We start from the raw sequence: 23323 nt of genomic DNA, 5'->3' as shown, positions 1-23323 counted from the left end.
GTATTTGTATAATCTTCGCACCTATTATGTTAATTTTTCGCGCCACATCGCTTAAATACTGTTATTTGCATGTTTTTACTTTTAATGGAGTCATGACTACTCCGAAACGTCGGATTTTATCGTTCGTTTTTACCGTTTTACCTTTTAAGAAATCTCTTTTAACAATGTTAAAGAAACTTTTAACAGCGACAGCATTGAAATAGGCTGTTTATTTCCTTGTGATCTAATTTTTTTCTGCATAAAAGAATGTAGCATGAAGCGAAAACCTCTATCCCATTCTTTTTCCGGTGGATGAGGGCAACGCGGCCTTAGGGAACGAGAATTCATGTACAATTCATCATGCGCTTGTCGATTTTAAATATCTTATATTTATAAAACATACAGTATTTCCCGTGACAGAAGTGAATTACTTTGTAAAGAAACAAAATGTGAAAAAAATTTTAATGCGAGATAGTTTAAAAACAGCGATTCGAAACACATGAAGTTCGGCGCTTTTGAGAATTTGCTTTGACATGATCTCATATTGCGAGACCTTACCGAATACCTGTCCCTCGACAGTTCGATTATCGCCAATAATTTCTAAGTTTTTCAAGGAAAGCTGTGACGCTTTAAAATAACTTAAAGATAGTATCATTGTTTTTCTTTTCGGTACCTCGCCAAACGGTAATTTTCCATCACATTCCATTGTATGCCGGCCCCCCACCCCCCTCGGGAACTACCCAGTCGATATTCTGTCTGGGATCTTTAATGTCACATGTCTTGCAGTGCAGACAGTTCTGGGCGTTAATTTGCAACCTCATTCCATCTCCCTCCTCCTTGGGGACATATTCATAGACCCCCGCGGGGCAAAATCTCTGCTCGGGTCCGTCGTAAATCGCCAGGTTTATATCGACGGGTACGGAGTCATTCCGTAGGGTTAAATGCGCCGGTTGATCCCCCTCGTGGTTTGTTCCGCTGAGAGCAACAGAAGACAGCAAATCAAAGGTAACTTCTCCGTCGGGTTTAGGGTACTCGATCGCTTTACATTCTTTGGCGGGTTTTAAGTGTTCCGCATCAGGTTTGCCGTTTTTCAGTGTCCATGGCTCCTTGCCGCGAAATATGTAATAGAAAATACCCGTATACAACATGGTGCCATATAGACCCAAGGGGCTGTGGAAAGAGGGTCTTATGTTGCGCACGCTCTCAAGTTCTTTCCAGATCCAGCTCTCCCGTAGCCGTGACTCGTATGAATCCACAAGCAGGCCTGACACAGAAAAGGAAAGGCACACGATGTGACTTTGAATGATTGCAGTGAAAAGGGGTATTACAAACCCGACAATGGGATTAAAACGGATAAAGAGTGTAATCCAAATTAAATTACAAATAATGGCTTCACTCTTTCACTCTCATGATCTCATTAGCAAAATTCCTCCATGTCCACAATACAATTCTTATGATGGTAGTTCGAAGAATTCGGTATTGGATTAGTTAATGATCCCCTAAGGCATATTTTGCTTTATTTTTATCACTAATCTGCTCGATATTGTAAGGAGAAGTCCTACCTTAGACCCTCAGGGGAGTTAAAGCAGTTAAAGCAGTGAAGACAATAAGAAAATAACCTAACGTGACAAATTGTATGCCATGGCAGCAAATAGCGAGCGATCACCCGCAACTGTCTGCTAAAAATCAGGTTTTGACTGGCAAAAGTTTCAATACCTGGTTGGACATTTTTACAGGGCATTTGAGATCCAGTGTAAAAAAACGTTTTGTCCCATGAGATAGGCTTCTTGTCAGGTCAAAACTACTCATTGACAAATAACTTTCTAATCGACAAAAACTTTTTACCGGCTTTTTTCCATACTGCAAAACGTTAATGAAATAAATTTTTAGTCAACTCTTCACCCTGTGTAATATTCAATTTTTTATTACCGTTAAGACTGTCCCAATCAAATTTAACTTACTTTCAAGAAAGAGAATTCAGTACAAATACCTTGTGTATCACAGGGAAAATTTTCATCAGTTATTGCTTCAAATACACTTTCTGCTGCAAGCATGCCAGACTTCATTGCAGTATGGGTTCCCTTGATCTTTGGAACATTCATGAATCCAGGACTACAGCCGACAAGAAGACCACCAGGAAAGGCCAGTTGGGGTATAGACTGAAAATACATACAGCGATGATTAAATAATGAAAATAGAATAAATAAGAAATCACAAGATGGGAGGAGATTTGAAAGGGCCTAAAGAGTTTGATAAAAATGTTCCAACCTGATATCCACCCTCGTTGAGTGCCCTTGCACCGTAGGCTATCCGTTTGCCTCCTTCAAATGTTGGCTTTACTGAGGGATGAAGCTTGAAACGCTAGAGTGCAACACATAATCAATTAATAGGATCACTTTGACAAGAACTGAAGTACCTTTGCTCTGGGCACAAAGCTGTAAAAGACAATAGCATGAAACTTAGAATTCCACCAGGCCATAAATTTTTTGAATTTATGCTTTCACCATGTGTGTATATGTACTTCATCAGAACTGAGCATCCAGACTCACATGTGTTCTTGGTTTGTTTCTTTAACTCCCAAGATCTCATTAGTAATTCTCCTTACTGTCTGCCAAATGATTCTCATTATGTTAGTTTGGAGAATTTAATATCAGATCAATTAGTACTCCCATAATTGGTATTTTTCTTTATTCTCATCACTTGTCTGGATGATATTGTTTAGATATAGTAAGGAGAAATTCTCTCTTGGTCACTCATGGGAGTTAAAGGGTTACCTAACTCTTTACACCCTAACATCAGTATTTTATATCCTCTGTATTGTTCTCTAGACATTTCCTAAGGTGCTGACAAAAATAAACAAACTTTCCTAATTTAGAGTACATGCTAAAAAGTAAAAGACAAAATTTGCATGACACAAGTTACCTGAAATTCTTTGAATGGGTACAAATAGGGATTGCTGTAATCCAATCCAACCTAAACCAGAAGAAAAGATGCCATGTCATAAAAACATTGAAAACCAAAAATTTACTATACTGGTAGACACAAAATGCCACCATTTGCAATTGCCTGGACTGCTGAAAGCTGAATTTCTTGTGATGTCCATTTGTCATCCACTTACCACAAAACCAGCAGCAACCAAAGGTGTTTCCTCATCAAGGTGATACAGAAATGAACCTCCATATGTAGTTTTATCCTGTTAGAGAAAAAAGTAAAAAAAATCCTCATAGGGAGTCTCTTGGAGATACCATGAGTCTTTAAGTTTTACTAAAGATCACATTCAAGAGTGCATCACACGATTCAGATAATTTCAATCAAAACATACCAGAGGCCAGCCAACAGTGTGCTCTACTCTTCCAGGATGGTGTTTCTCAGGAGCTACTTCCCAAAGCTACATAAAGACAGCCTTGCATTAGACACTATATAACTTCTGGCTTTAACTAAGAGCTACCACACAAAACTTCAGCTCTTGAATCTCTTTACGATTGGCCTGTGTCCATTATCAACTCAGTTGATAACATCAAATCATCTGGTAATACCAAGCCCCACATAGCACCACTGTTTCTTTGAAAACTAACACTTTTTATATGAGTTCTGGGTCTATGTACTGATCTAAAATCACAACTTTGATTATTCAATGGAGGTTGATAAGGTTTATAAACCACTGGAGCAAATTTTAAGAAGCTAATATTTTTAAGAGTCACCCTTAGCCTTTCACTGGTGCAAAGTGTTGCAAGGTTAGTGATCACACTGTCAGATATCAACTTTTCACAATTCACTTTGACCTTTCATGTATTGTTTACAGCTTTCAGTGGATAATCAATTCAATGCTTCACTTTCTTTCTGGCAGAGCACAGCACTGATGACTTTAATCATGCAAGAAAATAATTGTTAATACTTTAACGCCCTGAAGAGATATACATGTATCTTCTCCCTACAATATCCATACATTTGCCAGGAAAAGGGTGACAAGAATGCCTAAACTTATCAGATGAAACTTGATAACTAGATCTAACACCAAATTCTGGTAAATAATTTGCAAGGAGTTAAAGGGAAAAATTAGAATCAGAGCTTAAGGGTTACAATCAGCCAGAAATCCTTGTCAAAATATACAGAACTAAAAGGGATACACCCAAAAATCTTGAGAGACCAATAAAGAAATATGAAGAACCCGTCAAGAATTACCTCTTTGAGCCCAATTGCATACGTTTGTGGATCACAATTTTCACGCAGGTTGAACTTCTTGTACAAGTTCTTGGCCAGATAGCCATGACATCCCTCACCAAATATGGTCACTTTTGCATGAAGTTCCATGCCTCGCTCAAATGTTGGCTGTGATTGAATGCACACACCATCATCAATTCTCACATTTATCTCATATTCTCAAAACAATCTTTATAGTGAATGTACGACAGAGAGTTAGGAGAATTTTCAATGAAATCTTGAGTCAGAATACCGATATCAATGACCACTCAGCCTTATCTTTCTATTTTCAACCTTGCTAATCCTCGGTTCCACTACAATTAGATTTCCCTTTTACACAGACAATTTCTATCAAACGTAAGTAAGCTATTATTATGATAACATTCTTTCATGATGCATCATGCAGATTGAAACATCTGCTTACCTTAGGAGCGCCATCTTTTTGGATACCAACATCATTTGTAGCAATTCCCTTAATGCTGCCATCATCGTGATACAGCACCTAGCAATGGGTCATGAAGACAAATTCAAAACTAAAAATAAAAATATACCATTCTGATACATGTTACTTTGACTTCAACCCTTTAATTTCCTTAAGTGATCAACATGTAACTTCTCCCTTTAATATCCATATGTTATCCAACAAACAGGTAATGAGAATAATCAAACTGATCAGGAAGAAGTTGTTATCTTGATTTAACACCAAATTTTTGTAACCCATTTATAAAGAAATATGTGGCAGCTAGGGGGAGAATCTTGCGAGTTAAAGATGTTAGGCCAGAAATTTTCTTCCCTACTGAGGTATGACCCAATCCTACAAAAAAATTATGTTAGTAGATTCTTATTCAGTTTCAGAGTACTTGAACTAATGTCCTTTGTCTTTTTTTTTTTTTTGGGGAGGGGGGGGTTAAATTTATCATCTCATGTATCTCTAAAAATTCTGGGCAAGATTCCTACTATGAATGACAACTCACTTCACTGGCTGCATATCCAGGGTATATTTCCACACCTAATGCTTCAGCTTGCTCACCCAGCCAACGAACAACATTTCCAAGACGTACAATGTAGTTACCATGGTTGTACATGGGCAGCCCTGATGAAATAAGGAAACAAAAATCTAGATAATCAAACATCATTGTCATCATCTCTTTTAAATCTAATGAAGCTATTCCAGGTTACAAAACACTGTTTATAGTATTGTTTTGTGAGGGGGGGGGGGGGGGGGGAGAGAAAAAGAGAGAGAGAGAGAGGGAGAGAGACGGAGAGAAGAGATTTCCAATGAAGGAGTCCCTATTAGGAGGTTTGCAGTGACAAAACCATGCCCTTGTGCTCAATTTGCATTTGCTACTTCACAAACTTTGTTTCCTTCCCTCCCTTCCATTTTATGGTAAAAATATAAAATCAACATGCAATTATGCCAGTGTACTTTTGACAGGTAACTGTGGGTGTGCTGAAGTTTGGTAATCATGGCCACCACTGTTACTTTAAAATACACCTATCCTCCCATGATCTTGACAAAGTGTTTTTAAATAGCACTTGCTTAATAGTGACTCCTACTTTAGATCCAGTTGCTTGTGTACATATCTCACCTGGCAGTATGGGGACAGGAATCCTTCCAGTCTCTGTGAGAATTGCAAATTTATCCTCCTTTACCAGTGTATTGAGAGGTGCCTAGTAAAGCAGAAAGCAGTTTAATAAAAACCAAAGCAAAGAAAAAAATCCTTATTCCTTATAATATGGTTTACTGTATTTACCCATGTACATTGCGCACTTTTTCCCTATAAAAATAAGCATCAAAATCGCGGTGCATATTGTACATGGATTCTATTGTTTGTCAAACACGTCCTAATTTGCATACATTAAAAACACAACAAAGAAAGTAAAAGTCCGTGGATCAGTGGCCTAGAGAGAAAGAGCTTGCTTGTTTACGACTCATTTGAAGCTCATGTGACATATACTGTAAAATGCTTCCTTCAAACACAAACTTCCCTTCTCCAGCCACTCGATGTATCTTTGAACAAACCGTTTAGACATGGAGTCCGAAAGCAGTGGATGGCTGATGGAATTCATGAATTTACTGAACGACAAAAAAAGGATTCGGAGGAACTGATCGGTTTGTAGATTTTGTAGATTTCGCAAGAGTAGAAAGCCATTCCATCAGAAATGATCGCTGCCTCTCTCTGAAGTGTGGGATCACAAAGAATTTGGATGGATCACAAGATGAATCGGTTTACAATTCAACCAAGATCACTGATGAACTTGATGATTCAGTCATCCAAAACTTATTTGAATCGGACTGTGAGTCGGAATTTGAAGGTTTCATTGTTTAAAGACACTGAACATTTTGCTTAAATCATGCAATTGCTATGCAGTGATGATATTTGAGCTACCAGCAGTGCTGTGAGTAGAAATAATGTTTATGAATGGCTTTTATGATAATAATTCCAGTTGTGAATTTAGGTATATTAATAAGGACTTCAAGTTACAACTTTTGTAAAACGTTTGACTGTTATTGAATAGAAAAGCTTGTAATTAGGTGCTCGGTGCATGTGATATTTTGTGAGATTATTCAGCGTTAATTGATTTCCGGTTGACTTTTTGCGATAAGTGACAGATGATTGAACAATAGGATCATATTATATATTTAAAATGAGAGAGACCAGAGCGAAAGACAGAGAACGGTGAGAGAGAGCGGGAGATTAAGTTGATTTTATAAAATAAAAACGTGAAGTTTCGGAACATAGCAGATTCTTTAGTCTCATTTCCGACAATTTTGTAGTAGCAACTAGTTAGAAATTGTTGTAAACATATTATTGATGAATTCCCAGCTCTTGTTAATTAAGTGAAAAAACGGAAGTTCTAATTCTTGGTATTTGTCTTGAAATATTTTTTTTTGGAAAAAAAGAGGTCAAAAATTAGGGTGCATATTATACACGGGTGTACATTATACACAGGTAAATACAGTAATTTCAAACTTAAGCATTTGGCTACTGATAATATGACCTTTTATGGTTGAAAAAGTTAGATGACATAAGAAGTTTGAGCAATTTGGTAAAATTATTCAATTGAAGATCTCAAGGAAAACATATTTCTTTTAACATTATCAGAACATTAGAATAAGTCTGCTGAAATTTCTAGCTCTGATGGTTATAGTTTCTCCTTCCAACTTTATTCACATGCATTAAACAGATCTGGACAACATGACAACCAAGAGGCAAGATTTTTGTAATGACCACAAAATTCACCATGTACACTGTTCTTTGATAAAAGCAAACAATGGCCAGAAAATTGATCACATTTGGACTAAAGCACTGTTTAAGAATATTATGAAGAACTACAACAAAAATCTTTTCCACAAAGTTATCAACGAGGAGTTCTCTTCGCAAAACACTTAAAATTGTTTCATTTGGTTCACTTAGAAATGTGTGGCACCAAGAAAGAGTAATTACAGGTTAGATCAGATCCCAGGAGTACGGGGGCTAACTTACCCCTTTGTCTTTCCAGTCAGGAATAAGTTCATTAAGTGCTCTTGGCTCCAGGCAGGCACCAGAGAGAGTGTGTCCACCTGAAACAAGGGATATTGTAATAAAAAGTGAACTTGATGAAGTGAAAAAAATTAAAGAACAAATTGTGGATTAACTGTGCTGTCCTTTCTACCAACGAGATGAGAATGACAGCTGCACCAGAGTTTACTTACAACATGTGTCTGAAAAATGCAAATTTGCACTTGTCTCAGGAGGGGTGGATAGGGGGTGTGAATGAGGGGTGTCCCAGAATCCTGTCCGTCTCAGTAACATACGTCGGCCGATCAAAAATGAACAAAATATAAATTTATTTTTGTCAAATCTCTTCAATGTGACTCACAGGGCTGAAAAATGTTACTTTAAATGGTTGACTAACCCCATGAAGCGTACGATTTATGCTATGCTCAATTCAAACGTAGCAAAGACAGAAACAAGAAAAAGAGTGCGGTAATCTTACCGATTTCGGCAGCTTTCTCGACAAGACAAACTCTAAGTTCTTTCCCTGTTTCTTCAGCCAATTGCTTTAGTCTGATTGCTGCTGATAAGCCTGCCGGTCCTCCACCAACTATAACTACATCGGCTTCGTCCGAAAATCTCTCCATCTCTACTTCTGCAAAAATATCAAATACAGTTGCGTCTGACATAGTGGGAGCACAGGACTGCGTTAATCTATGTCACAGAGTAAAGCAATAAAATCACCTGGTGAAGCAATGCTTGAAAATTAAGAAAAGTAAAACATTACCTTTCCATCTTGGATCAGTTTCTCGCGGTACGACGGTGTAATGAGTCGTTAGTTTGGGTACAGCTTCACTTGAGCAAAGTCTGTTATGTAAGACTGGTCGCAAGGCTAAAAGAAGTGACAAAAAGACGAACACCATAAGATCAAGCGCAGTGTGGCAAAAAACGAACGAACGACTTTGTACCTCTGTGCCCACTTTTACCAAGACTCAAGACACGATTGTTCCACATGTGTGCGTTGATCAATAGTTGAGAACCAAAGTTAAGGAAAGTGTGATATGAAAGTCCATCGATGAAGATTATCAACACAGGAAACACGCAACAATCCAAAGGTCGAACTTTGCGCACGTAGAGTTGTGCGTTATACCGCTGAGTAAAGCATCTTGACCGAAGAGAAAACGAAGTTTTACGAACGTTTCACGACTGTAACACGAACCTCAACGAATAAACAAGCTCCGACAACAATATTATTTTGATTGGGAAATTGAAGACTGGAACGTTTTGAAGTGAAAGTAACAAGAGGAAACCAACGATTTGTGGCTTGATTTTCCTTCCAACTCTATGATTTAAGGAACAATTATTCCGCGCGTTGACTTATTACGCGCATTGATTTTGCGTGGCATAAGTACTTTGCTTTCAATGTGTGTTGGAACTGGAAATGTCCGCAGCTGGTTACGACCAGTCGTCATTTCTTTGTATTTTGTGGTTCTATGTGTTGCACTTCCCCTCACTGTTTGGGAATTGCACAGATTCAGAGCTGAAACTCACGTGCAAGCCTGGTTTATCGCAGGATGTTTTGTTTTTTTGACAATTCCCATCTCCCTCTGGGGAATTGTCCAGCATATGGTAAATTATACCAAACCAGAGTTACAGAGACGAATTGTAAGGTAGGTGGAAAAAGGGGGAATGTTTACCTTCAGTTTCTTTGATCAAGAATCAGCATCATACTAATATCGTATACTGCTTGGGGGAAGGTCCAGAGGTCAGTATTAAGACTTGTGACAACTGCCTTAGGTGGTTTCATAATTAAGGGATGGTGATGAACACTGAAAGGTCTCCATGGTGATCTGTCTTTGCATGATGAGGACCTCCCTTTGAAAGTTTTGGAGACCTTCCATAGGAGGTGTGGTGGCTGAACTCAACTGAAATCAAGGGGTTTTAAAGGGAGCCCTTTGTATAGAGTACTACCAACAGAGTAAGACCTTTACTGATGCAAGAAATGATTTTTCAATTTGTTTGTTCACAGAATTATTTGGATGGTTCCAATTTATGCAACAGATAGTGTAAGTAAAAGTTTTAATTTGCTGTGTAACATTCATAATCTGTGTTAGAAAATATAATAAACAAAAGAAAGGTTTGACAGGGAACTGAATCTCAAACCTTCTTATGTCTGGGTGGATGCTCTGCCAATGAGTTCCCAGTGGCAACATCATGTCTGGGATTTTAAAAGTATAACAGTTAGTGTTTCTCAATCTTTTATTTTAGTGGCTAGCTCTTCGTTTTCCAAAGGCAGCTATATACCTGGATTCCCTGCGAGAATGCTATGAAGCTTACGTGATATACAATTTTATGACATTCTTGTTGGCATACCTCAACACTGAGTATGACTTTGAAGAGAGACTATCCCGCAAACCTCAAGTAGATCATTTTTTTCCATGCTGTATCTTGCCACCATGGAAGATGGGCAGGTGAGAAAAATCTTGGATTTTTCTTGTGAAACTCAAATTATTGAATGCAACTATACTTGAATCCTATGAAGTGCATTTTGTTATTAATGATTGCTGGAAAATATTTCTATTCTTATGAAAATTGGATTATTCATTTAATCAAACTCCTGTACCTAACCACATGGAACACGGAATCAAAATTGTTTCTTTGTATCATGAGACAGGTCATGATAACTTTTTTTAAATAAAGTTTAATTCAGTATGTTGTAGTGATTGTTGTATTGACTGAATACTGCCAGTCTTCTTAAGGTGATAAGAAAGATTGGATATGCATCACCTTATGAACCATCATACTTTGCTGCAATTGACTGGTAGAACTGAGCATGTCAAAGCCTGAATTTCCTTTGGCTTATTTTTCTGCGCTCTCTTCAGGTACAGTTCACCCAAAATAACAAGTCAAATTTTTCTTTTTCCAAGGACATTGATTAATAGGTGTAAACAAGGTGCCTTATCTTACACAGTTATCAGAATCCTGACAACTGCAATTGCTTTGTAAGTATCACAACTGACTTGCTATTGTGTTTGCAAAAGTATATTTTGAGTTACATTCAAACTCACTTTTCCCTTTCATTTTTCCTTTTTTTTGGCAGCTGTACAGAATTAGCTGACAAATACCATGAAGGAGATCTGAGCTTCAAATCTGCATGGAGTTATATTGTGGTGATAAACAACTGTTCACAAGTGGTATGCATATATTTCTGGGAAGGCTCTAACTTTGCTTATTATACTTAGGCCTGGCCTTGTTTGCCAGTCAAAAATTGGTGTTTTTTTTTTGTTGTTTCAGTGGGCAATGTATTGTTTGGTGTTGTTCTACAAAGCAGCTCATGATGAGCTGAAACCTATAAAACCCTTTGGAAAATTTTTGTGTATAAAACTTGTGGTTTTTGCATCTTTCTGGTGAGTGATTTTTAACATGTTACATCATAATTAATCGAAAAAGTAGCTTTCTCTATTTACTGGTATCCATGCAGGAGACATCAAGGTTGTAGCTAGAAATTTCTAAAGGGGGATCCCATTGTGTGACACCCAGACTACCTACCCTGTTATCATACCAACATCCATTTTGTGTTTTACTACGGACAAAAATTTTCTCCTAGCCTCCCTCACTAAGAAAACATTTCACGAAGATAGATTTAAAATCACTGTTCCTCTAGACCTTACTATAAATTTGCATTAGAATTCACATTTTGTGTTTTAAAATTTGTTTTCATTCTTAGGCAGGGTGTCTTAATCGCTGTTTTGGTTAAGGTATGCCTCAATACAAATTAAAATGTTCTTATTATTAATTCATGATATGGTTAGAACAGAATGCCCCTCAAAAAAAGAAGATATTTTTCCTTGCAGAATTGTCTTTGAGATGGTAACTGATCCTCAAAAAAATTTGAACTAATCTTGAGAATGTTTCTTAGGTAAACAAATGGGTTTGACATGTCTATGAGTCTAGTTTAGAATTAAATTGCAACAAAGTCTATCACAATGGCCAATCAGAGAATACTAAAAATCACAAGGAACTAATTATAAAATTATTTTTGTAAATATTGTCTATTACACCAAAATGTGAAAGACCAAATGATGATTGATTTATGTCTCACATCTGATTGATTGGGCAGATGGCACAAGTTTCCTATACCAATCACAGGCCAATGCATTAAACCGATTCAACACTAGAGTGAAAATTTCCCTATTGCACTCTGCTGCCTTTTTACCTTCCTACCAAAAAACAGAACCTGTTTTTTCTATAGGTTGGGGTGATATCAGAGAAACACACTTGGGTCTTTTACACAGTGGAGGATGTTGCCAGCGGCATTCAGGTAAGGAAGGGTTCAATAAATGAAGTATAAGAGTTAATGAATTGCCACTTAGGGTTTAGCGATAGGGCATGTGCTACATGTGCGCTTTCTTGTCATAAATAGACTGTTCCTTTGAAAATTGGAATCATATGACAAGCTGAGTTATGCATATATTTTGATTGGCTTTTTCACATGATCTATTTGAGGACATTTGCATAGATGGCATCAGCATTAACAGCATTTTTTAAAATTTTATCATGATATTAAACCAAAGAGATTCCATGTTGCCATGGGTCTGTAACGAAATAGATCACAGAAGTTATCAAAAAGGGTTAGAACATAAGTGAAACACTTGGCTGCACCTTGTGTGCCTGTTTTTTGTTCTTTCCACATTTTGACATCACCTGTGATGTATTTCTGAACAAACACACAGTAAAATTGAATCTGTGGAAGCTTAGTCTCTATGACTCTTTGATTAGTCTTCCCTTAAAAAAGCTTTTGTTGAAGGACCAAATTCAACCAATTGACAAGTGTACTATGATGGTGTTCACAACATGGATTCCCTCTTATGAAACCAATCTTTGATTGTCCCTGCTACTTATCCCCTTTCTCTTGAAGAGATGGTACATCCTAATGGTACATCATAATCCTTGGCTGTGGCCCAGCTGGTTAAACCCTGACACATCAAAATAGCAAGCAGGAGTTCACAGACTAAAATCATAAATGACTTAAAAGAACTTCAGATCAATATCAGTATCTGGGCAACTACCCACCTACCCCTCCCCTAACCCAACATTAACCCCAACTTGTTATCAATTGACTATTGTTGAGGTTGGGGAGGGGTAGGTGGGCAGTTGCCCAGATACTGATATTGATCCAGAACTTCTGTAGCACCCAGGATACTTCTACCTGGTTAAGTCCTGCTTTGAAATCCAAAGACTGGTTCCTCTGAACATGTTATTAGCCACTACTATCAGTTCCTTCCTTTTTCTGCTTTTATACTCCTAACATCATAAAACTAACTTATCCTAACCGAATACCCCAAATTTATTACTTGGCTAACACTGAGAATTATGCATTATCTCCTAATAATGAAAATTTTGCAGGCAGTTTGAAGACAAAAATTTTTTAACCTAATTAAACAATCACGTATGCTACCTTACAGGTGCAAACTCCCTTTTTACTTTTGTTTTTTTTATAGGATTTTATAATTTGCGTTGAGATGTTTATATTTGCCATCGCACATTATTACACCTTCTCTCACAAACCGTACGTGGATCCAAATTCACCCCCTCCCCCGTGCTGTTCGTCGTTTGTCTCTATGTGGGACGTGACAGACGTTCGTGACGACCTCGTGCTGCAAGTGCAGAGCGTGGAGAGCACCGTGAGAGGTGCAGTCGACGTCGTGCGGAACAAACGCGGTCAAAACGCAACGAAGGGAAAGGGTAACAGTACCGAGGCAACGCCCTTGTTGACAAGACAGACCTCTGTGGATTCATCGTCTGATGAAGCGCCCGTCATTCCTTGAAAACTGCACGTTTCGAACGCTCGATCATGGCAATTAAAGGAACTTAATGTGTCAAGACTAACAATGCGTCTCTCAGGTCGCGTTTATACTAATTTAACCGAATTCGAAAAGGGACAAAAAAAAGCTAGATTTATTGATATTTTCTGTTTTCACTTTTAATTTTAATAATGGAATTAAATTATTGAATAATTAAGTAATGTTACCATTCATTGAATTTTGAATGAAGGGAAGAAAGCAAAACGTCACCCTTTGACTCCGAAGATCTTCTCTCAGTGGTTCTTCTCACTGTCTGTTATACAATTCTTATGTTGTCAGTTCGGAGATTTTTGTGCTGGATCAACTAAATAATCCCGTTTACTCTCATCACTTGTCTGCTTGATATGGTATTGATATAGTAAGAAGAAATTCTGTCTTGGTCATTCCTTGGAGTTACAGGGTCAAGTCTACGCTAGAACAGATAAGACCGTCAACCGCAGCTATTTATAAACCAAACCAGCAATTACAGACCGAGTTTATGTAATTCCTTCGAATATACACACGCAAACACACACGTTATTTTAAACTGAAAGTGTTACGTCACGTGAAACACTCTGTCGAGTTCCGTCTCCTATCGGCTGTGTACTCGTTATAAAAGCAAAGGTTGTATATTTAATGAGGAAGTCTCATTGCCACCTTGTTCTACGTCGTGGTATAACTTAGGATGCTAAGCGTAAGTATTCGTACCTTCAAATAATTTCAGTCGCACGCACACATTATTTAATTACGTGATTTATTAGTTGAAAGTGGGAACGTCTATGCTTTCACGCCGGCTAATACAAAATGAATACTTTTGTTTTGTTTTTTAAAAGAGAAACTATTGCCAAGGAAGCGAGCGCTGTTATTGCCGCTGATGTTGAACCATGAAATTTGCCAGCATCATTTTTAGCATGGCATTTTCTTTCTCAAGTTCCTCCATCTTCCTTGCGACCAAGCGATCTTTGTCTCTCTTCGCTTGCCGAGATTTTCTCGCAGACATGTTGTTGCGTGATCGATTTCTCCAGTATTTCTCATCTTTGCATTCATCCGGGACAGAGTACCTGCTTCTTTTCCATTTCTGATCAGAAACACAATCAACAGAATCTAGGTTGTTCCTATCCTTTGGGTAAGAATGAGGAGAAAAATGACATTCGAAGGTGGCAACCTCTGTTGGAGAAGGACCGTAAGCATGTCTAGGTTGTACAGGGTTGAAAAACGTAACAGCAGCACCAACTTGACAATCCACACCCGCGTTCCTGTATGACTTCATCATATTACGCTGGTGATCCTCTGTAACATTTGTCTGTGAACCTCCTTCTGTTTGAAGAGATGAATCCAGGTTCTCAAGCCAATCAATGGCAGAGGAAGCCATATCGAGTCTGGTAAGTTCAGGTGTCAGTTGGAAATCGCAGTCGACATTAAGGGGGCTGTATAACTGAAAGTCATAGTAATCCTTGCCGTCGTCTGAGAAGACCGTTGAACAGGGTGAACTTCTACTTGGTACATTTTCGGGAGATGGCAAATTTTGACAGAATCTTTCTCTGCCTGTCAGAGGGGTATAAAAGAAAAATTGAAAGATTGCGTGCGTTGAATTTTTATACATTATAGAACCCAAATTGTTAAAGCTAAACTGAAACATTTTCTACCCTTCTCGACCTTAATTCTGTACTGAACATAAGAGGCCAAGGTTTCCTCAAACACCAAGCTTACTTTTTAGTCTGACCTCTTTGTACTAGTCTCGTGTGCTCAAGCGGAAAATTAAAATCATCAACCTTTTTTTGAGGTTATGCTTCAGAGATACGACGCTTGAATCCCGAAATCTCCAATATCTGCGTGCTACTTATTCTAAAATTCAAGAAAGACGCATTTTTAAGTCGAGTAGTTCCATAAAACTGTTATTTTTTAAAACCTGGTCCTTTCATCGTCCACATAAAATTTTAAGTGTTACTTTAGTTTTCGTTTATCGTTGATTATTTAATTGACATCTTCAGTTTTCTTGAAAGTGAGGAGAATTTATGGTCTTATCATTCATGGGAGTGAGTGGGATTAAAGTCTTTGTGCATGGCGTCATTTAGAGAAGTACTTTGTGTTAAGGTATATATGGTATGGTCAGGATCTTCGAACTCGCACATTCCACACGCTTAAAACAACATAACAATTGCATGTTTTCGAAGGACAGCATTAAACCGGCTCCCGCAATAAAAAAAAATAGATGCTTTAAAATTTAGAGAGAGGTTTTAATGCTCGTTTTGTCACGAGTGTGCGACTAAAAATCCGACCCCCAAGAGGATTCCAATTTCACATCTCCGGTTTTGGCACACCTTTGCACTGCCTCGATTAAGGACCAGAGAGGTCTTTGATGGACAAGGCCGTGTTACTAATCAGCCAAATACTTTTCCTTCTTTTTGTAGCTATCAAAACTTTATTTTGGCTTTCCTTTTTGGTAGATATTCTAATATATGTCGACCAACCCTCTTGTTTCGCGGATTTGTTTTTGTTCCTGGTCAACATACCGTAAAATTATTATGAAATGAGTACATTTTAAATACCCGGTTTGCAAATCATTTACGAAGACCTTTAATATCAAGTGAAATATCAAGTTTTAGTTTAGTTTCGTGGACTGTTACAAAACCTAGCAATATTAATTTTTCCACCGTAAACCGTTAATCGTGTGCACAAGGAGCTATGTCTTTGCCGATATCTTATGAAATTTATCTGGGATCCAAGATAATTAGCGAGGACTTTAATCTATTGTTTTACAAAAACTAGTTTTTTAAAAGTTGGGTTGTCGTACGAATTAACTTTAAATACTTGACGAAGGCTTATGTTGTCAAAGAAAATAAATTAGGTTTTGTTCAGCCACAAAAATAAATATCATGTGGTGGAATTAGAGATTGTTTTGACCAAGGTTATTCACTCGTGATAGTTGGGAGTGCCTGCATGAATAGGATGAACTGCTCTCCGGGAAGGCATACGAAATTTCTAGCTGAGATGTTGGGTAAAGTTATCCCTCTTTTTAAACTACTATAATACTAACATTACCTGGGATGAATTTACGTGCGGCCATTTTTGAATTCTTGTAGTGGCTGCCTTAGTAAGATATCGTCCGTCGAGGCTTTGATCATCAACAAAAGCTATGACTTTTCAGCTTTTATTTGGAAGGTTCGAAGATATGCATAACTTGATGACTAAGAAAAAAAAGTTGACAATTGTAAATGGGCATGGTTGAAATAAATTCAAAGAATTGGACACCTTTCTCCGGACTGATTTCCCTCGAGTATTTAAAATTCATTTATTGTTTTCATTTTGCTGGACTAGTGGTTTAGAGAACGAGACGGTGTAAACATTCAATTTGACGCCGTGGGCGTTAATATGCAGATAAGACGAGTAACATGGAGCTAAAAAGCAAACATTTATGTTCTGACATTGAGTCATTTGTTAGAAAAACTCGATTATGTCCGGAGACGTCTGAAACTTACCGAAGATGACACGAAACTTGCCGAAGATGTCATCATCATTAACATCCTTTTGTTTAGTAGTGCAGGTGAAAAAAAAATTGAATGCCAATAAGATCAACGTAGACCTATAATTTACAAAAATATTGAATCTCATATACTGATTGAACAGAGACTAATAAATAGGCACCCGTATTTATAGAATTTCTCTTCGAGTGTTCGACTCAAAATATCACGAGTGAAATGGTTATCCTGTTAGACGTATTTGCCAAATGTCTCATTCTTCTCAGGGCACCCACTTCTTTTGGATAGTTGTTTTGCTGTCCGAAAGCATTTCTAGTGTCTCGAAGGGTTAACACAAACTGGTCTCTAGTTCGGCCTCCTCTCTCACGAGTAAGGGTTTGACCGATGCGTATCGACTTTTCTTCACTCGTATCAATTCGGATTTGTTTTACGCGACAAAAATTTTTCATATGTGGCGGTCAGGGCTCTGATAGTTCGAATCTTTCCGCGCCATGGGCCTATTTCTTCAAAGTCACGGTAACATAACGGGCCCAAAAATATATTTTGAAATCGAAACCTAAAGAGTGGTGAAGCTGGCTCTGACGCTCTAACCAATCCATTCATTTTCTTAATTTTCAAAACTTTTTTAAACCTATCTTGAAGGGAAACAGAATAGTTTTACGAGCCCGTTACGTTACCGGAACCTTCGAGAAACCAAAGTGGGCCCTAGGTTCGATCCTGTAGGGAGCGAAGTAGTTCGGACGAGTGTTTAAACTGTCAGCGGAAAAAGACAGAAAGTTCCACACAGCAGGCTGACTTCGCTGAAAGAAGGACTGCTCATAGTCTGGTCAGATAGTTTACACGTGCATAACTACTATCAAAATTTTAGCCTAAGTCCATGAATCCTTCATTTACAGATGATAAATGGCGGGAAAATTTGTGGTCGTGTCATCACTGTTATGGTGACATTAACGAAGACAATGTAATTTCGAATGAAGTTGATATTTCTAATATAAAATCATAATCTTTTAATCGAATAGTGATCATCCTTATCGAATGAAAATTATGTTTGTTCGCGTGACGTTGAATGCAATATCGAATGCCGGAAATTAGTTTTTTTTTTTCAACGAATTGGAATATTTCCAACGGCTTAAAATCCACAATTTATCAAATGCCAATATTCTTAAAGAATAACGTAAATCATTGATCTGATGACATTTCTCACAATTCATGGAGGGAAATGAAACAGATGAAAATATCGAAATATCGAAACCGCCCAAGGTTAGAGATCATCTTTAATAGGGGCTTTCCCTGGATAAGAACAGTACTGTGAAAAAAGATAATCGAAAATTTAGACGAGGAAGTGCGAGATGGAAAAGTTCTGTGAAATGGGAGTGTAAAAAAAATAATAATTCAACGGTTGAGCACGTAATAAATGCAGTAGTAAACGGCTTACTGAGATACTGAAAAGTGTTTATCTTATAAATTTGATATCGCCAATCACTGCTGAAAGACCTACCCGCATGTTACCCGCCTTTCGTACCACTCCACTCTTCCGTCAAGTTGTTGAGGGAAAAGGAAAGCGTTTCTTGTCAGTGAAGGAACAAGATGATACATGGTTGCTTGAAGTTATGGAATTTATCTTCGCGTGTTCAACGCGATATCTCACGCGTTCGGCGCTGCGTTCACATGCCGTGCTGAAAACGTACCCACTATCAGTGTAATCTGTAATCCCGGACGATGGGGGGAATCCTAGTGTCAAACGTAGTCAATTTCGAGATAACAAAAAAACATTTTTTCCATAAAAAATACAGCAGCACCGAAGAACAAAGGTAAACGCGCAACCAAAACAGAACGGCTGACTGCAATGTGCTGTTAGAGTTTATAAGAATGTCAATTTGGGAAAAAAGTTCAGCGAAATTTAACGGAAAGACCTGTGAATGTGCTTTCCTCCTTTCCTCTCCAAAGACCGCCTATTAATTTGCTACCAAAGTCTTACTAGTTTGTAAAATTTCATGTTTATCGAGACAGGACACCCAATTTTAACTGTCTAACCACAGGCTTGACAGCCTTTCTTCACGAGGACGATCATGTGTTGTGGTTTTAAAGAACGATTTGTATTGCATAAGCCGAAACCAAAAGAGAGGCGAGTTACATAATCGTGCGTGACAAGGCAGATATTAGATAAGATTGCTCCAATCTTCGGAAAATGGACTTCAAGTTAATAGAAAATTTCGATGATAATTAAATTTTTGACTTTAAAACCTGATCGCTGCTAAATTGCCCGCATAGAAATTGGATCGCGGAAAGCTCAGTCACGCGCTTCGAAGTCACGACATTCCCCCAGACACGTGTATCGTCACACGTGGTTCGTTACACATAAATTTGCAATGTGACTACGTCTAAGCTGAAGAAACCGGAAACGTGAGATCCAACGTGAGTTTACCAACGTCGACCAATCAAATGTCTTGTTATGTAATACATTATATAAATGTTTGAAATTTAATTGATTCACACTCCTTTGTAATAGAAGCATGCACGTGTCCCTCGTTCGTAAATAAACTACCGGCGAAATAATTGTCACCAGTGTAGTCTTGAAGAGTCACCGAGTCATCGCGAAACTAGTCAGCGAGCGATTCAGATCTTGTGGCAGATTACCTTACGAGACGTCGTCAAAACTCATGGAGCTGCTTCAAGCACATGGAATTGAAAATTTTCACATTTCGGGTGAGAATATAAAATTTTGCTAAATATTCGAGCTGTACTCTTGCGAACTGCCCGTCCACACATGGGGCGGTCAATTCAAAATAATAATTTACATCCGATAAAACAACAGTTTTCAATGGGGTACATTTTGCACTGGTTTGAACGAAAATGAAACTGTCACTCGTGTCTAAAATTATTTTGGTGATGAGTTGAATGAAATATCGCCATCCGACGAGTTTGAAAAACCCTCCGGATCAAAGTCCTTTACTACATTAAGATATTCCTGGTCATTTTTTTCAGCTGCAGTCAGGTATAACGTGGTGCGTGCATTGTTACATCAGAGCGCGAGCCTTATTTTAAGGACAGCCCTACGTTTATGTTGTATCAAAGTGTAAATCTCTTATAGTCTTTTAACCAATGTCTGTGGCGAAAGATTTTACTTAACAAAATTAATATATTACATCAACTTTGTCTCAACAAAGTTTTAATGGTTAACATGGCAAAAAAAACCGCGTAACTAAAAGGCAGAACACCTTTACACGGTACTCTTAAATTGTGGCATGTGGCATGGTAGTTAACAAAAATTTGGTAATTGTTGAAGTAGTTCTGAAGAATTCTGACCTGAGGAAGGAAATACGCCCCTCCATCTCTTTCTCAATTAAGCAAAGTCTAACAAAACACTTAAAGGTTTACAACAATAGACCATGTTCGTTTGAAACAATTTCCAAATTCATGTGGCATTTGTTACTTAAGAGTATGGAACGTATTTCCATTTGAACGGGAGAACAGTTTTCTACAAGTTCCTTAGAAGTTTGTAATTAATTATTTCGGACAGAGGGTATAACAGTAGTGTCCATTCCTGACTCTCAGCGTAGAAGTGCTACTTGTGGGCGGTTTCTTTGCGTGTTCAGTTTTGTGAAAAGTTGGGAACAACACTAGCAGTTACAGAGGACGACGCGGCTGACGCAATTCAGAATGTTCTTACATGATAATGTTTTATTGAATCTCAGTACAATACAGAGCTACTAATCACAGCCACACCTAACTGATTTATATTTGCGCTGTCAATGTCCAAAGTTAATGTGCTCACCTACTTTTATCTTCAATTCAACAGAGAAGAACATGTCCGGGTTTGATGATGACGAAGACAGCGGTTTAAGCTCATCTCCTTCCTCTCCCGGTGTAGCGGACAATGAAAGTGATCCACAATTGTCTGGATTTGAAAATGAATTGAGTTCGAATCTTGTGGATACCCTCAACACGTGCCTCTTTGACGGCGAATTTCCCAGTAAACTGTATACTCACATAAAGATCAAAGAAGACGGCGACGATGAGCCCTGGCAAAGCGTTGCCTTTCCGGGTCAGCTTAGACACGATGTAGCTTCGCAATCACTCGGTAATTTATTCAGTTTATCGAGTGATTTCTTTGGGGAACCTTTCAAATTATTGGACGATTTATTTGAGCCTTCAACTAGTGGAAAAGTCGACTATGAACGGCCAGGAAAACTGCCGTATCTCACTGAGGATAGTTTGAAGGAACCATGCCCTGATTACTCGTCGAATGATACTACTGACACTATTACGAACATTGTCGAAGAGCCAGCGATCGAAGTCGTTTGTTCTTCGGAAGATGTTCGACGGAACTCACTTAAGCGCAAACTCAGAACTCGCAACAAAATCAGTGTTATCACTGATCACAACTACGTGAAACCGTTGGATATAGCTGCTGAGGCTAACAATGAGTTCGGTGATGATGATAAGCTTACAGTGTCTGAAGATACAGAAGCGGAAGAAGAAGAAGATGATGACGACGAGGATTTTCAGCCAACTTGTTCAGCAAAGAAATCACGCCGCTCCTCTCCAAACCCTAGCACGGGTGGAGACGAAAAGTACTGGGAACGAAGGAAAAGGAATAATTTGGCGGCAAAACGGTCACGCGAAGCTAAACGAGCCCGCGAAATTGCGGTCGCCAAAAAGACTTCAAACCTAGAAAAAGAGAACAATACTTTGAGAAGGCAGGTTCAGAGACTGAAAGCGGCAATCTCTAAAGCTGAGAAAAAACTGCGCGCTATGGTGTAACAATGTTAGTCACTTTTAGAAGGATATATGAGTATATTTTCTCCCAATTTGCTCGTTACGTTGCGTTTTATTAAAAGGAAATTTCGTTCCATATCAGTTCAATATTCCTTCTTTCAGGATGTAAAGATCAGTTGTTCTCAGCGCTATAGTTTATGTATTCATCATGAAAAATTCATTCTTAATGCGTCAAGGAACGCCTGTCGTCTGTGAAACACTTGGTGTAGTATTCATGGTTAAATGTATCCTTCAATCCTGTGTAAATATATCGCGACTTTTGAACAGTATACGGGCTGGACTTTCTTTGACTCGTATTCCCATTTAAGGAAAATTAAGGCTCAAAGCGCTTAAATCGTGGTTACATGCCTGATTCAATTTCACTTGGTCAGAGAAAACTCCCTCTGTAAACCTGACCACTTGGCGAGGTAGGAATGTGGCAACCTCGCTTCCAGGTGTCGTGTTAACCTCGAGATGGTGAGATTGGTTGGGTTGAGAGAGATATAAGGTATCTGATTCGAAGCACCAGAAAGGAACTTAAATCACACTTCTAAATTTTAGATCTCGAGCACCTCTAACTGTATCGCTGGTAGCTAAATAGCCTTATTATTGGGGACGACAATTATGTTGTGTTAACAGATGGACTTGGAGAGAAACTGAGTAACGACAGTGCGACGACAGTGCGAAGATAGCGCAGATCACGGCACTCGCAAGAAGCTAGGGTAAACCAAGCATACACCATTTATACCGGCTTTTTCCTCCTTTCTATTCAGAGGAGACAATCCACTGACCTTCCTTGTCTATCGTGCACTTTCCTTGTCGCTTGGTTCTGTGAAGTAAAAGCTTGCGCAGCGCTCCTCAGTAGTAATTAATGAAGATGGAAACACCTGCGCAAGTTAGCTGGTTTGCTTTCAAGCAACTAATTAGTTTCGAAATATATCGACGCAGTACGTTAAACTTCTACCAGAAGGTGGCTATATTATCGCGGCAAAATGCGCAAGGAGTGCGAAGTGCGTGGACATCGGCACCGGCAAGCTTGAAGAATTTCATGCTAGGATTAATTTTACGTAACGCGGCAATTTTATAGAAGCTTCTGGTGTTCGGTCTTTTTGATAACTTTCCTAACCCAAGCACAGTTTTTAACTGACAGGCTCATAGTAGTTCAAAAAACAAAGTCACGGGTATTCCGGCCTTAACCCTTCGGTCAAGGAGAGAATCGCAAGCAAGGGTGCCGGCCGAACACCAATGACCAGGTCATTGTAACTCACTAAACAACTATTTCGTAAGGGAAAAACAAACAAACCAACAAACAAAGAGAGCAATTTCTGGGTAGCTATTTGTGTTTCGGATTTTGAAAAAACATTTGAAAATAACACTGGGCCTTCAAAGAATAACTAATTTTGCCCTTTGTTTAAGAATCCTCTCAGTCTCTTTTCGACCAATTTAAAAGTTTGTAGGCGAGATTTGTTGCTTTCCTCTTGAAAAATCTTTTCCGCTTAGCTTCCTAGTTTACGGCAGAACAATTGGTCTTGAAAAATCAACCTTTAAACAGGCAAAAATAACTTAGATATCCAGGTTAGCCAGC

The 23323-nt window shown here is 38.4% G+C and overlaps 4 protein-coding genes across 5 annotated transcripts; 2 read left to right on the top strand and 2 right to left on the bottom strand.

Annotated features, from left to right (window-relative positions):
- Window positions 1–190: 190 nt before the first annotated feature.
- LOC113686447 (electron transfer flavoprotein-ubiquinone oxidoreductase, mitochondrial) lies at window positions 191–8804 on the bottom strand. Its single transcript, XM_027204066.2, has 14 exons — window positions 8627–8804; window positions 8446–8550; window positions 8161–8313; window positions 7668–7744; window positions 5769–5850; window positions 5154–5272; window positions 4604–4681; window positions 4162–4308; window positions 3302–3367; window positions 3098–3172; window positions 2902–2952; window positions 2248–2340; window positions 1970–2138; window positions 191–1243 (listed from the first exon to the last, which is right to left on the bottom strand). The coding sequence occupies exons 1-14, from the start codon at window positions 8670–8672 to the stop codon at window positions 675–677; spliced, it is 1830 nt and encodes a 609-aa protein (XP_027059867.2). The 5' UTR covers window positions 8673–8804; the 3' UTR covers window positions 191–674.
- Window positions 8805–8842: 38 nt separating this feature from the next.
- Window positions 8843–13990, top strand: LOC113686489 (transmembrane protein 184C). 2 transcript variants are annotated; one of them, XM_027204111.2, is made up of 9 exons: window positions 8843–9328; window positions 9688–9724; window positions 9927–10129; window positions 10586–10660; window positions 10759–10852; window positions 10953–11065; window positions 11386–11416; window positions 11911–11979; window positions 13160–13990. In XM_027204111.2, exons 1-9 carry the CDS (start codon window positions 9081–9083, stop codon window positions 13484–13486), a joined length of 1197 nt encoding a protein of 398 aa, XP_027059912.2. In that variant the 5' UTR covers window positions 8843–9080; the 3' UTR covers window positions 13487–13990. The 2 variants fall into 2 exon arrangements, with proteins under 2 accessions (XP_027059912.2, XP_089047319.1); XM_089191193.1 differs by lacking the exon at window positions 10586–10660 and having other exon boundaries at window positions 8852–9328.
- A 248-nt stretch (window positions 13991–14238) lies between these two features.
- LOC113686441 (uncharacterized) lies at window positions 14239–19003 on the bottom strand. Its single transcript, XM_027204060.2, has 3 exons — window positions 18479–19003; window positions 16544–16689; window positions 14239–15046 (listed from the first exon to the last, which is right to left on the bottom strand). The coding sequence occupies exons 2-3, from the start codon at window positions 16566–16568 to the stop codon at window positions 14364–14366; spliced, it is 708 nt and encodes a 235-aa protein (XP_027059861.2). The 5' UTR covers window positions 16569–16689; window positions 18479–19003; the 3' UTR covers window positions 14239–14363.
- A 541-nt stretch (window positions 19004–19544) lies between these two features.
- Window positions 19545–22028, top strand: LOC113686478 (uncharacterized). Its single transcript, XM_027204100.2, has 2 exons — window positions 19545–19686; window positions 20780–22028. Exons 1-2 carry the CDS (start codon window positions 19641–19643, stop codon window positions 21742–21744), a joined length of 1011 nt encoding a protein of 336 aa, XP_027059901.2. The 5' UTR covers window positions 19545–19640; the 3' UTR covers window positions 21745–22028.
- Window positions 22029–23323: the final 1295 nt, after the last annotated feature.

The sequence above is a fragment of the Pocillopora damicornis genome, chromosome 13 (assembly GCF_964200805.1).
Source record: "Pocillopora damicornis chromosome 13, jaPocDami1.2, whole genome shotgun sequence".
Lineage (NCBI taxonomy): Eukaryota > Metazoa > Cnidaria > Anthozoa > Scleractinia > Pocilloporidae > Pocillopora > Pocillopora damicornis.
Note: the sequence above shows the minus strand (reverse complement) of the source record. Positions and strands in the feature narration are given on the sequence as shown.

Coding starts and splice junctions, on each gene's coding strand:
- LOC113686478 (XM_027204100.2), top strand. CDS start 19,641: ATGGAGCTGCTTCAAGCACATGGAATTGAAAATTTTCACATTTCGG. Junction 19,687..20,779: donor TGAAAATTTTCACATTTCGG/GTGAGAATATAA, acceptor TCAATTCAACAG/AGAAGAACATGTCCGGGTTT.
- LOC113686489 (XM_027204111.2), top strand. CDS start 9,081: ATGTGTGTTGGAACTGGAAATGTCCGCAGCTGGTTACGACCAGTCGTC. Junction 10,661..10,758: donor CTGACAACTGCAATTGCTTT/GTAAGTATCACA, acceptor TTTTTTTGGCAG/CTGTACAGAATTAGCTGACA. Junction 11,980..13,159: donor ATGTTGCCAGCGGCATTCAG/GTAAGGAAGGGT, acceptor TTTTTTTTATAG/GATTTTATAATTTGCGTTGA.
- LOC113686447 (XM_027204066.2), bottom strand. CDS start 8,672: ATGTGGAACAATCGTGTCTTGAGTCTTGGTAAAAGTGGGCACAGAG. Junction 7,745..8,160: donor CGAGAAAGCTGCCGAAATCG/GTAAGATTACCG, acceptor CCCTTGTTTCAG/GTGGACACACTCTCTCTGGT. Junction 1,244..1,969: donor TTTTCCCTGTGATACACAAG/GTATTTGTACTG, acceptor TTTCTGTGTCAG/GCCTGCTTGTGGATTCATAC.
- LOC113686441 (XM_027204060.2), bottom strand. CDS start 16,568: ATGGCCGCACGTAAATTCATCCCAG. Junction 15,047..16,543: donor CGCACGTAAATTCATCCCAG/GTAATGTTAGTA, acceptor CCCCTCTGACAG/GCAGAGAAAGATTCTGTCAA.